The sequence below is a fragment of the Takifugu rubripes genome, chromosome 8, assembly GCF_901000725.2.
Source record: "Takifugu rubripes chromosome 8, fTakRub1.2, whole genome shotgun sequence".
Classification (NCBI taxonomy): Eukaryota; Metazoa; Chordata; class Actinopteri; order Tetraodontiformes; family Tetraodontidae; genus Takifugu; species Takifugu rubripes.
Genome location: NC_042292.1, coordinates 2,732,772 through 2,746,006, shown reverse-complemented (window position 1 = coordinate 2,746,006; position 13,235 = coordinate 2,732,772). Strand labels below are relative to the sequence as shown.

General features: G+C 47.7%; 1 protein-coding gene across 7 annotated transcripts; it reads right to left on the bottom strand.

The window, feature by feature from the left end:
• Nucleotides 1–162: 162 nt before the first annotated feature.
• Nucleotides 163–11,843, bottom strand: jam2a (junctional adhesion molecule 2a). 7 transcript variants are annotated; one of them, XR_964692.2, is made up of 12 exons: nt 11,330–11,840; nt 6,371–6,436; nt 6,067–6,177; nt 5,169–5,318; nt 4,874–5,061; nt 4,607–4,709; nt 4,149–4,256; nt 4,019–4,031; nt 2,289–2,360; nt 1,408–1,441; nt 551–824; nt 163–411 (listed from the first exon to the last, which is right to left on the bottom strand). XR_964692.2 is itself a non-coding variant. In XM_011606108.2 (12 exons), the coding sequence occupies exons 1-11, from the start codon at nt 11,382–11,384 to the stop codon at nt 786–788; spliced, it is 939 nt and encodes a 312-aa protein (XP_011604410.1). In that variant the 5' UTR covers nt 11,385–11,841; the 3' UTR covers nt 163–411; nt 743–785. The 7 variants fall into 7 exon arrangements, 6 of the variants coding, with proteins under 6 accessions (XP_011604410.1, XP_029696839.1, XP_011604409.1 ...); XM_011606108.2 differs by having other exon boundaries at nt 743–824; nt 11,330–11,841; XM_029840979.1 differs by having other exon boundaries at nt 163–824; nt 4,149–4,253; nt 11,330–11,843.
• Nucleotides 11,844–13,235: the final 1,392 nt, after the last annotated feature.

The following is a 13,235-nucleotide window of genomic DNA, read 5'->3' as shown; positions in this document are numbered from 1 at the left end:
ACTGTAGTAGATTTCAGTAAAAAGTACACTGTGTTTAAAATATAAAACATTTTATTGATACACCAAATAAAACTCTGAACAACCCATTCACACTAAAAACACATTCCACACACAGTGGCACAAAAATAGACAGAAAAGTAAGGCAAGATCTCTACAAAAAAGTGACCCATACATAAATATGACAAATTAAAAAAGGCACAAGGTATATATATATATATATATATTTATGTTTGTTTTTTTAAAAATACCATGCAGGCACATTAGGATGAAAAGGGTTGATCTCTATAATTGAATCGAATCATTGTGGATGATGGATGAGTGGCGGCACCGGAGCTCCACAAAACATGGCAGATGCTGAGGTAAACGGTATTTACGCTGACATCCAGAACCCTGTTATGATTGGGTCAATCACTGGTGAAAAGAAAAAAAAAAGGTTGGACCAGAATAAACCAAAGGTAGTAAACGACTGATGCGTAGAGAAGAGAGAAGTCCCTCAGTTCGACGGAAGTGTCGACGTTTGACCACAAGGGGGCAGCAGAGCATCAAATACCGTTCACTTGATCCAGAGCAGAAAAAGTCAATGACAGACATGAGCCACACTGCAAAGCAGAAGACTGAGGAGAAGCCTCACAGTCCATCGGAACGGAGAGGAAGAGATTGATTGAAATTAGCATTAAACTGGAAGACAAAAAGCTCATTCAGAGTCCAGAACGACTAAAAATATAGTATCCAGTATTGGCACCTTAATCCCACAGGTGAAATCTTCTGAAAGGAAGGCCAGCTTCTCAGAGCATGAATGACTGGGTGTGTTTAAAATCCTGGGGCTGTGGGACAGAAATGGATCAAATCAGGCCTTCATCAAGTAAAAGTACATTTACTCTAAATTAGTCTTACAGCTGAGAGTATGTTACTGTTTGTTATCACATGTATGTCCCACTAAAACCAGCTAATGTAGCCTCGGTGCTCTCAGTCCCACGAGCATTTCAGCACAGTAAACACCCACTAAGGTAGTCTCAACTGTAGTGGCTCATTCACATGACAATGCAGAGATCGTCAACCTTAATTTATAACGACAACTGTGTGTTGCTGTGATTGGCAACTGAATGCAGTGAGATTCCATGGTCAAAAAAAGTGCTCTTAATAATTGAAAATGGCACGAAAGACTGTTCAGAAAAGTCCCAGCTGCAGTATTTTGAGGGAAAGCCATTTATATTTTTTCCCCCCAACACTATTTTTAAGCTTTGAAATGCCTTTTGGTACTTGTGTTGAGATTTATGGCCGTCTCTAATGGCGTTAGGATTTTAATCAGAAACGGGAAATATTCATTAGGATAAGTGCAAGCTGCTTGTGCTCAACTCAGCATTTTGCTCAGATTGAGAAAATGAAAGGGTTTAAAAATAAACTTACTTCTTGGGGAGGAGGGACATAGTTGACGTTGGACCTGAAAGACAAAAGCACGTTAAACAAGACGCATCGGCGGACGGCTGTGTCCTGAGTCACATCATGCCCTGCATCAATAATGCACATCATACATGGTCACCCCGCCCCACCCACAACGTGACTCTGGACCAGTGGGCCAGACTTGAAGCTGAAGATTAAGCGTAGAAGGTAGCTGGAGTTCAGTGTGTGTCACTTTTTATTTAGTCCACCTAGCAACACAGTCTAACCGAATCAGAAACCACGGCCTTTGATGCGGTTACAGAGCCAGTGGAACCGCCTGTGACTGGTCCTGGCTGCCTACGGAGGCGACGCAACAGCAAAGCGTGATCAGTTTTATTCGCCCACGTTCAAATTTGACCAGAGCTGATTACCTAAAAGCAGTTTGACATTTCGATAAGTGACATCGAGCTCGTGTCTTGTCCGGCACGGCTCCAAAAAGCTGCCGCAACCAGCCAAGAAATGTCCCGTCATGCCTAGCGCGAGCACAAATTATTAATTCTCATATATTGTTTGACTGAGTAAACAAAGCTGTTTATTAGCCAGTCTTTTAGATTTTGCCAAGTAGGGTGTTGTTTTTTTCTCACGAGGCACATGAAGGCAACCAACCACACAGAAAGCTAAATTCTCGGGGGACTACTTCAGGCTACGCTAGGCTATTTTTTTGTGGACTATATGGGTGCTGAAATGCAAACAAGAAATAATTTTTGAGAGTAGAGTTTTACTCCATACATCATCAGACTTTAGACAAAATTAATGACTTTTGTAAAAAAAACAAAGAAAAACAACAACCAACCACACAAAAAACCCAGTAGATCTTTTGGAAACTAGCCTGACGTTAAAAGACTCACATTTCTTCAGTTCTGTGCAGGTTTTGGCTGCTGATATGGGCTCCACCGTGACAATGAGAGATCCAAAATGACCTGTAGGAGTCAGTTTTGCTGGGTCAACAAAAATAGTTGTTGTTTTTATTTACTGCCTCTGCACTCCATGCTTCAATGGGACGGGGCCAGGACATCATTAGTATAGAGGAGGATTCATTATTCTTAAATGTGGAGCAGACATGCTTTTTAGATGTGAGCCTTCACAACTTGGCTAAAAATAGCCAAATGTTGACAGCTCATTGAGGCAAGAGAGAGCAGAACGAAGTTTCAGACTAATTTTATCTTCGGGAGAAATAAACACTGAAAAAACGTCCAAGACTCCACAAGACCAGCGCCACAAAAACCATTTTCAGGTCAGTCATTGAGGAAAAGTATTGAGTAGTATTCAGGTAGCAGAGCCGCACACACATGCAGCAGGGGCGGAGCCGGTCCTGCGGTGAGCCAATCACATGCAGCCATAGAACAACACTGTTTTCTAAAGCCCTGCAGATGTGTCCGACCAGATATTAGCCATCCCGGTGTTCCTCAAGGCTCTGATTTGGGACCCTTTATTTATTCATTTATGCTTGCTGATGAGTGCATCACTGAGTTTTGCTGGCAAATATTATATGTTGGAACAGAAAGAGGCTAAATGTTCTGCTGGCGGCGGCACCAAGTACGGAACAGGGAGCTGGTTGAGAAAATAAGGGCAGAGTCTAATGTTGGCTTAAGCTTTGAGCTTGATTTTTAAACGAGGCTTACAATAAATGATGGCAAACAAGAGTTCATTAAAGCTGTACATAAAAATATACCTTAAATGCCCCTCACTGGACAGGGAAGAAGGACACTGTACTGGTTTCTATCCTTAAACAAACCTGGAAAAACTGAAGAGTAACTAATTCCTCACAGTTGACCAGCTTTTTCCTCTAAATCCTCCTTCGTCTGCATCCTCCACCCTATTAGCTTGTGCCCACTATTGATGCATCAGATATCCTGTCACTTTGCCTCCCAGCTGTGAAGAAGCCTGTTCTATAAATAGGAAGTTGACACTGACAGCTCCAGTTAGCTCAGTGGGATAAGCATCAGACTCGAATGGAGACAAAAGGGCTTTCGTATCGGCTCATAGGCGGTGCGACCGCTGCCGCCGCTCCCCCGTCCACCATGCTGTGCACTAACAAGCCCATAATCAGATAGTGTCAAGTCAGGATGATCTGGGCCAGTCACGTGAGGACGTGCGCTCTGTGCTTTAACTGACCGGTCGTGCATCCGACCGTCCTCACGCTGCGGCGTGTTTACAGAAAGTGAACGGACCGGCTCTCTGCCTCATTTCTTCCATATCTAAATAATCCGTTTCAAATTACCCCATCCAATCAGTTTAATTGCTCTCAATTCTGTCCACTGCCAGTAATTAATCCATAATTACGCCGCCTGCTCGTGCTTCCTCCGTCACCACGCTCAAGTTGGATGATTTGTCTCCCTGAAAGCGGGGAGCCCATCAATTTAGGAATAACAACCGTCCCTCCGCGGTTTACGCATCTGTCAGAGGATGAGTGAAACACAGGTGTAGCGTGCACACACACACACACACACACACACACACACACACGGAGCTACAGCTGTCACTGTACAGTCCTGACTCAGCGCACAACAACCACTCAATCTCAGAGTTCGCCTGTTTGTCGTTCACGTCGATGTTAATGCGATCACGGAGCTCTTACCTTCCTCTGTGTCCTGCTGACGGATGGGTCCAAGGATGCAGAGAGGGGACGGGAGAGAGTAAATGTCACTCGGGTTCCTTGAGAATGAAAAGACTGATGCACCCACACGCAAGTCAAGAGAAGAACTCACGGCCAAAGAAGCCGCTGCGGTGGAGCAGGAACCCCCCGCACACGCACACCACCACCACCAGGCAGACCACCGTCGCCGCCGCCGCCACCGCCGAGACGTTGACATCTTCTGGAGGGGACACGGAGATGAGAGTGAGGGCTGAGTTATGCTTCCTGAGCAGTAAACAGATGGAGGAAAGCTCTCCAATTTCTTTTTACCGAAGCAGCGGGTCAGAAAATACGAGCGTGCGAACGGTAAATATCCAGACGCGCTTTAACGCGGCTCCGTCTCCTCCTCTGTGTAATTTATTAGGAGCATAAAAAGGCTTCTGGCATTAACCTGGAGGACATATTTACTCACATGCTACAGCCCGGTGAAGCACAAGACCACCAGTATTGTCCAGAAGCTGATTAATCAAACAATTATTGACCCCTGTTTTGGAATATTTGTGCAAAGTGTGTGGCGGCACGGACACACACCTATCGTCATGTGTTTGCCCTCGCACATCTTGGGTGGTCCCACCCCGTTGGAAGCCAGGCAGCTGTATCGGCCGGTGTCCTCTTTGGCTACGGATTTAAACTCCTGCAGCAGACACAGAGGAGGTGGAAAACTTTAATCTGCTGTGCTCCAGCAGCAGGATCTGCTCTAACGTCCTTAAACAAGACCGGAACGCCACCAAAGGACGGTCACTCACTTCTGATTAGATAGGGGAAGTCAGCGTAAACTCTCTCCTAGTACACACTCACCAGTATTCCCGTGAGGGAGTTGATTACGTAGGTGGCGTTGGCGTAGCGGGGGGTGCTTATCGGCTGGTTGTCCTTGAACCAGGAGTAGGTGGCGGGGGGGACGCTCTGTTGGTCACTACAGCGCAGCTGCACCACTGAGCCCGTTACCGCTGCGCTGGGGACCTCACAGGACGGGGTGTGTGGTGGCACTAGAGGTCAGCACAAGAGCAGAGTTAAAGCGGCGAGCGCGGGGAGAAACGCCTCCCGTTCACCTGTAGGTGCGTTTGTTCCTATCAGAGTCGTGCTGCAGCGGTACCCAGGACTTTGAGAGTGACGTTGGTCTCTCCCAAGGTGACGGTGTCCAACGGCGCGCTGATCTCACAGCGATACTCTCCGGCGTCTTCCTGGGTGACCCTCCTCAAGGTCACCGTGGCGCCTTCGATGCTCGCCCGCCCCTCAAAGGAACCTGAGGGCCACAGCAGGGGGTCAGGAACAGAGAGGGTCTCCCACAGCTTCAGCTGGTTCTACTTCTGAAGGTTATCATTGGTAGTTTACACCCTTTCTTGTCTTTTTTTGGACTTTAGTATCCAATCCAAGCTTATTTGTACGCTGTGATCCCACTCACAATCTTTTCATTTGCAGCATTTGTGTCCTTGTCATCGTTTTAATCACAAACCTCGAGCTGATTCTCAAACCACTGCGTGAAAATTGTCACACTTTGTCTGAACGCCGTCACCAGAGTGACTCTGGTAGGAGGTCACTGAGCTGCTTTGGCTTTCCCAAAGCTGATCCGATTCATTTTTAGAGGTAATTTAGCTCATCTTTCCAAATGAATCACAGAAGAACAAAGTTATTCTGTGGTGTTGTTTGATGGTGAGCAACCAGAAACAACAGCTTGAGCCCCTTTCTGGACCCGGCTGAGTTGGTAGAAGGGACCGTGTTTTCTTTTAACTCATAATCTGTGTTGAGACATTTTAAGCTTTTAAGGGTTTGAGAAACCTGTCAGACAAGTCTACTGTCAACTAAAAGCTGCTGTCTGATTTATTATTAATTCCAGCTGTTAAATCCACATCTCAACTCACAAAGGAGCAGGAGGACTGGAGACAGGTTCAGATTTTTGTCTTGACACCAGCGGCTAATACTTTATTCATCACCCTCTTCTGACCATGTGACGACCTGTGGAAGAGCCCAGGGACGCTCGGCTGCACTCTCACCTCTGAAGTGGCCGTCGAAATACACGAAGGAGACGTCTTTGCCCTTCTTCTTCCACTCGATGCGCGGGTTCTGTTCCTTCTCTGTGCGGAACACGCACGACAGCACCGCGTCTGGAAACGGGGAATGGGACCAATCAATGACACATTTATGGCAGAGCAGTGCGAACTTTCCCTCAGCCACAGATTTGTTTGTGTTGTGTGTGTGTGTGTGTGTGTGTGTGTGTGTGTGTGTGTGTGTGTGAGAGAGAGAGAATCTGAAATGGGGAACCAGAGTAAAATGACTGGAAAGATAGAGGAGCTTCACCTGTGTCCTCGCGCACCTCCACCGTGTGTCTGTTGGTTGATACGACGACGGGAACGCAGGAGGAGCCTGATAGGAGGGAAAAAGGGGGGGGATGCAATACCACTTGTCATTCATTAGAGGGCAAGGTGAACTGGCTAAAGTGCTAAACGTCCGCCAACTGCAAGAGGAGAATGCTTAATAGCCGACATTGGTCTCTCTTTGTGCGACAGTTGGAGGCAAACAGCAGCCGGCATCTTTCTCCGCAACAGATTTGAGGTAAGGGGGGGATTAACCCCGCCTCTCCACTTTAATCCCGCGGGGTTAAGGAGCATCCAGCCGTATGTTTATTTAATAGAACGTTAAGGCAAGGCCAACAATCATCTCACTAGAGGCTTGTCTAGATTAACCTGATGTGTTGGGGGCTGGGTGTGGACGTCCGCCTCCCTTTTGACGTCTGCGTGCCACAAATACACCCACAAACAGGAATAGGAAGGTCTGCGCTTCCTCCGACTTGATGGGTTTACGGGTTTGGATTATCGTGCGGTTGCCTTGCTGTTAAATACAGGTTAAATGCGGGTGAAGGGCATCTGGGGGGGGGTTAGGATTGTAGAGAACGAGAGATGCACGAAAAGCCTTCGACCGCTCCCAAAAGTCTGCAAATTAGGTAAAAATGGAGGAGTGATTTCGAGGCTGGAGGCCATGCATTTTTAAGATACTAATAAATGTTGAATGGGCCTCTGGGATGCTTACTCAGAGTCCTACCAGCTGCAGCGAACCCCCCCCCCCCCGGAAACCTTCCAGTTCAGGACCTATTCTTCAAACACCCATATATGCTTCCTGCTATTGTTTCCCCACTGTTTCAAATCCCAAACATTTTAAATAAATGCCTCGCCAGCAGCTGTCCCGTTTCCTGTTTGTCAGTATTTCCTGTTTGAACCCATTGTTAATGGATTACCGAGACTTACACAAGGTTTCTCTTGCGCAAGAACGGCCGATGTGGAAGAATGGAGGCCAGGTCGTGACAAGGCGCAGGAAGTGGGGAGCAGAAGAGGAAGCGGGCCACGTTGGGCTAATGTGAGTGGTTTCTACGCCCAAAGCTCCCACTCATATGAATTCCAACTTTTAAATAAACAAAAGTATTATACAATAATAATGTCATTTGCCAAATTCAGCCCCCCCACATACACACACACACACACACATGCACGCATGCATGCTTAAGTCTTTTAAAAGCTTTCCTGAAGTTCAATTTACATTGGCTTCACTCGGTCAGACTCCCAGCTAAGTCTATTAAAACAGCACACTCTCCCTCCAGACACTCAGGCGTCCTTTAGCTTCGCCGTGTGTTGACGTGCGGCCTTGGAGATGGATTATCATGGTAGCCTTGCTCGGTGCACCTCTACACCCTCCGAGGAGCACCGTCTCGCTTTAGGGATGAACGCGACCGGAGAGCGAGATACAATGAGATTAATAAAGAAAAAAAGCGGATGACAAGGAGCGACAAAGGAGGGATGAGCGTCCCTAAGAATAGAACACAAATGAAATGGAGTGGAGGAGTGGGTGTGGAGGTGGGGGGGTCCGGGGCAGAGGCCCGCAGAGGCATGAATAAAAGAGCGAGTGGGATTGAAGGAGAGGGAGATCTTCTCAGACAGCGAGGCTGTGAATGGGAAAAGCTCTTGTCACTTAGTGTGAGACCAGGCCCGCCGCCACCTACGAGGGTTGTCTCGCTGAGGGGAAGGAAATGTAGCGGGCGTGACAATGCGCTGGAACTCTCTGCTCACACACACACACACACACACACTCTGCATAAAGAGAAAGGCGAAAGGTTGTGAGCTGTGCTACTGTGTAATGCTGTCAGCTTCAATGGCCTCTATTCCTCACAAACACACCGGAGCAGACAATGAACACATGGCCTGTTCAGATCACTTCACCAGTGCACGGTGGGTAATTCGGAACCTGGAGCTTCCTAAATGAGACTCATGCTCAGTGACTCCTAGAGCAATTAGTCTTAAGTCAGTGTTTTGTGCTTGGATTTAGATCACCCTGTAACATGTGTAAGACAGTGTCACACACACACACACACACAGTCTTTCACCCTGTAATCTGATGTCTAGCTCATGTCATCCCAACACAGTAGAAGACAAGCAAGACATCCAACAAAGCTAGTCTTTAAATAAAACGGTGAAATAACCCGTTTTATTCTTACTGTAGTTGAAAATTAGCTCTCAGTGGTGTTTTTAAACTTGAGACCACACCACAAGCTTCTGGATTTACGTGCTTTAGCAGAATTGTTGTGACTGCCATGTGCATGCAGATCTGTGGAGATCCAAAATTTGCACGTTCTGGCAAAAGGTCATGTGGTATGAGTGAAGGTCAGGATGTAAAACATAGATAACTCCATTCTGAGAAAACCAATCGGGATTCATTTCCAAGCAACCCTGGTTACTTTTTGCAAAATTGGCAAATTATATGGCAAAATTTACAGGCGTGATGGGAATCGGATCACTAATCATTGGACGTCAACTATCAGGATTCAACTTCTTGAGGATTACAATGATCAGCCATTAGCCCAGACTAGATTTCTATACAGTAGAAACACAAGACTGATCACGAGACAACACGCCATAAAGCACGCGACTGCCGTGAGTCAAAGATGGCTGGAAACTGAGCCTCGGTGAAGGGAAGGATGGACTCCTTTGGAATATGAGCTCCTGTTAGCAGCACCCAGTGCAGACCAGTCAGCTCTTGGAAAAGCTTCAAAAGCGCGTCTCTTCACTTTTCAGGAACGAGTCCAGAAAAACAGGAACGGTAGACTGGCGGCTGTCGAGTCATGCGTGTGGCCACCTGAGAGGCTGGCAAAGGAACGCCGGCCTGAATAAACTCATATAGTGCAAGCATGAATCACAAACTGAGACGGCTGTTAGAGAAATGCTTATGTTCTGGCAGAAGGCAGACTCTTTTTTTTGTTTTTTTTTTGTCTAGTGCTTCACACCAGCAGGCTTCTGATGGTCTGCCAGCAAAAGAGGCGTCAACAAACACGCGCACCCACCTCGTGTGCGGCATCGACATCAAGCGAACGCTGCGGATGCATCGGTTCGTGGAGGGACAGCCGCCCCCTTTGCATGAGCACAAAACAAAAAGATGGCACGCTCGCTTCCTTTGGCACGCAGCTTTTGTTTCTCATTACGCAGCGCAGACGAGGCTGGGCACAGCCTGGTTCCGAGCTGAGGTCAAGAGCACGGCGCACTCATAATTATAGCACTTATATGAATTAACAGGGAGCGGACTGAGAGGGAAGGAGACGGGCCTTTAAGACGCGCCCCGTCTGACAGTCTGGTGTGGATAACGATGACGGTGGACGCGTCTTCAAGGCTGAGGTGGAAAAACAACGATAAATACCTGAAATGTTCCCAAGACTCATTTTTCGCGGCATCAATACCAGGCTCCAAACCAGCAATTAGCTTCATCAGTCAGTCTGGTCACAAGAACACAGACACCCACCTCATTTTTCAAGTTATCACCTCATCGAATCTATTCCGACAGTTGCCAGGAAGGACCCAATACTGACGTTCCTTCAGTACTGATGCTGGGAGGACGGGCTGGTGCTAATGGGATTGGCCTTCTAATTAATTCTAGATTGATTGGAATGTTTTTATTTGATGTAAATGTTTCATTTGATGTAAATTCCAATTGCTCGGGTGTCGATCCTGATTGCAGCATTAATATTTGCTCGCAATAGTAAATTAGCATTAATAATATATTCATCAGCTAACGAAATTCAACACTGAGTGGTTGTTTTTTTCTTGCCAGGGTTGCTTGATGGCAATAATTATGGGATCATGCCTATTGATTACTATGGCTGCATGATCACCCCCCCCACACACACACACACACATACACACACACGAATACGCACGGCACTGACGCAGTTAAAGACGTCAGTCCTGAAATGTTGAACATCCTGGCCGATATTTTAATGTGTCAACATTAAAAAATTCCAGCGTCAGGATAACACAAGTGTGGTTTCCATTAGAACAAAAACTCTTTGTATGACTGAGCAACAGCTGTCTCAGTGTGTGTGTGTGTGTGTGTGTGTGTGTGCGTGTGTGTGGTTGAAATGGGAGTCTGTGGTCACAACCCAAAACATTTCTTTGTGCTTTAATACACACCACAGAAGATTGTCCCAAACTGCTGCTATTTAAACCATTGACATCGTTCTGCTAGCCAGTTATGAGTAACACACACACACACACACACACACACACACACACACACACACACACACACACAGAAAGAGACAGAGCGAGAGAGAGATAGAGAGAGAGAGAGCTCTTAGAACTTTGACCTGACAGGTGTCTAAATGTGGACAGCACAGTGGAGACTGTTGCTCTCACTGTCTCATCACATCCATCAGGTTCTACTGACCCCTCCTGACACCAACTAAAGTCCAGCACATTTGTCTGATCACACCCATGTACACTCCCGCCTTTCTGGGTTCCAATGTCCTGCTGTGACTGGAACCCGCCCCCAAAAAAATAACAGAAACAAAAAAACATTTGCCATGGTCACGACTCCGTCCAAAACAGTCTGACATTCCTGGTGCGGGTCCAAACCCGTGACCTCACGCACCGAGCTTTGACCCGTTATCTGCCAGGGACCGGCGCCCACCTGCCACCAGTGTGGCGCCCACACCCATCGGGTGGCACTCGGCCAACAACAACTTCAGAGCCAACTCGACTGGGCGCATCCACACCACAGCCCCCTCCCTCAGCGGGGCTTTAAAACGGCACAAATACAGATTTCAAACCAGACTCAAGACTAAAAAATCCACCCTGAAATCAAAAGTACTAGAATCATTTTACAAGACTTTGAACTGACTTGCATTTTTAGCTACATCCCGGTAGGCTGGAGAGACATCTCAATAAAACACAAATAGAGAAGGACGTGTTTGAATGAATACCTTGCTTTTTCCCCACTTACATTGCATCAGTAAAATAACAAAAGGGAGATACAGGGACGCCCCCTCCATTATCATCCACAACTCTGCTCCAGGCTTTTCTTCTCTGGACGCTGTAGAGAGGCGCGACCCGAGCCTCAGCTTTCTTCTCGCACTTGTTCGCAACTCTCCAATAATTCATCCAGCTTTCAAAGAAGGAACTGTTCTCCAGGGGTTAAATGGAAGGCGACAATCAACGAGCAGATCCGACCCGGCGCGGCGCGGCGCGGCGCGGCGCTGCTCGTCGGGTACGCGGAGGAACGGGACGCACCGGCGGGAGAGATCGGGTCTGAGACGCGGGTAGAGGCTCTGGCTGGCGAGCAGTCCCTCACTTCAAGTGTCTGACTCGGGTGATCGTGGCGTGCTAGTGCAGCCTCGGCGCTGATTAAGGTGGAGATGGAGCCGGAGGGAGGGCGGAGTAAACGAGCTGAGCGGCGCAGCGCCGAGAGCGCAGCGCCGCGTCCAAGACGCGCACTGCACTGATGAACGGGAAAACCAGCACGGTGGCACCGATCACAGCTCAGCGGGACCCCTGTATCACCCTGGGACATTTCATGAGTCCAATAGGGGGGGAAAAAAATCAGAACTGAAAAAAGAATCCCACAAATTGACTAATAAGCAGGAAGTGACTGCGTAAATATTGCTTCATCCGCGTCAGTGGGTTTCTTTTGTCTTCTGTCAGGAATCCCTCGGGGGCACGTCATCATTAAATTTGTAACTAAGGAATAGTCAAGTGCGTAGTTGGGATGTCTGTTGCGTTGGCAGATGTGTCAAAAACTCGGCGAATGGAATAAGATTTTAGTATCTGAACATATTCATGTTGAGAGGGGGGCGAACACAAACGCCCCCAGACGTCCATCAACATGACTGCGAGGCTCTCTAACTGTCCCGTAAAGTCTCAGCAACAGCCGGAATACAAACATCCTTGTGTCTGTGGTTAAAGTCATGGTCGACCTGTTCCATTACTGGGCATCAGCCACGCTGATGGTTTAGGAAACCGCTGTCGACCGACCGGATCAAGACCTCGGAGTAGAAAGCTGGAGCGGGATCCGAGGAGGACGGATGATTGAATGACCCAAAACCAAAACCTGATGTGTTCCGAGTTCAGCCGTTCAGACTAATTTGATTTGAAGGCTGTGTATTTATGGATCAAGCGCGTGGCTCTTGGAAATGCAAAGCGACTCTGACAAATTTAGTGCAATTTCACAGTTGGAGAGACACTGGTGGAGTGAGATTTCTTTTAAAGGCGTCTGACCTTGTTTCTTCTGGAAGCTGCTCAGCTGGGGAGCTTTGAGGCTCTCTCATATTTTTTCCTATGGTATATACTGTATGCATGCACTCCTGCATCTTTAAGCACGGTGAAGCCTTGGATGCGTATGAGGAGGCTTGGCTGCATTCTCGGGAGCTTCCCGCTCATCAGTGATTCAACAGTGAATTATTACAGAGGAAGCAAGTGTTGAAATTCAACACTGAGTGCCTGACAAACACTCACTCCTTTCAGGCTGCTCCCAAACCCAACCAAGCAACCCCGGAGTGACAATTTCCACAACTTTGTACAGCAGTAGCTCTATTATGAATTCATTCTTGGGGATGCATTATTCCAGGGCGTTTTAGTAGCTATTCAAGTTTAATTAGCAGCAGAGCCGCAGGAGTTGGGACTAAAACTCCTGCGGAGCTCCGCCACAGGGACCGGGCCAGGGCACGGAGTCAAGCATTTCCACTGTTGCTGGTGGTGCGGCTGGTTGTATGTGTGAAGCAAATGTCGCTGGGTGCGTCCTGCATGTTGCCTGTCGGCGTGGAGCGGGGTGAGGGTGGGGTCCTGGTGGGAGCGGGATGCTTGAGTAGATGCAGCAGCTGCGCAGCGGCTAATATTTCTGCCCCGGGGCAGTA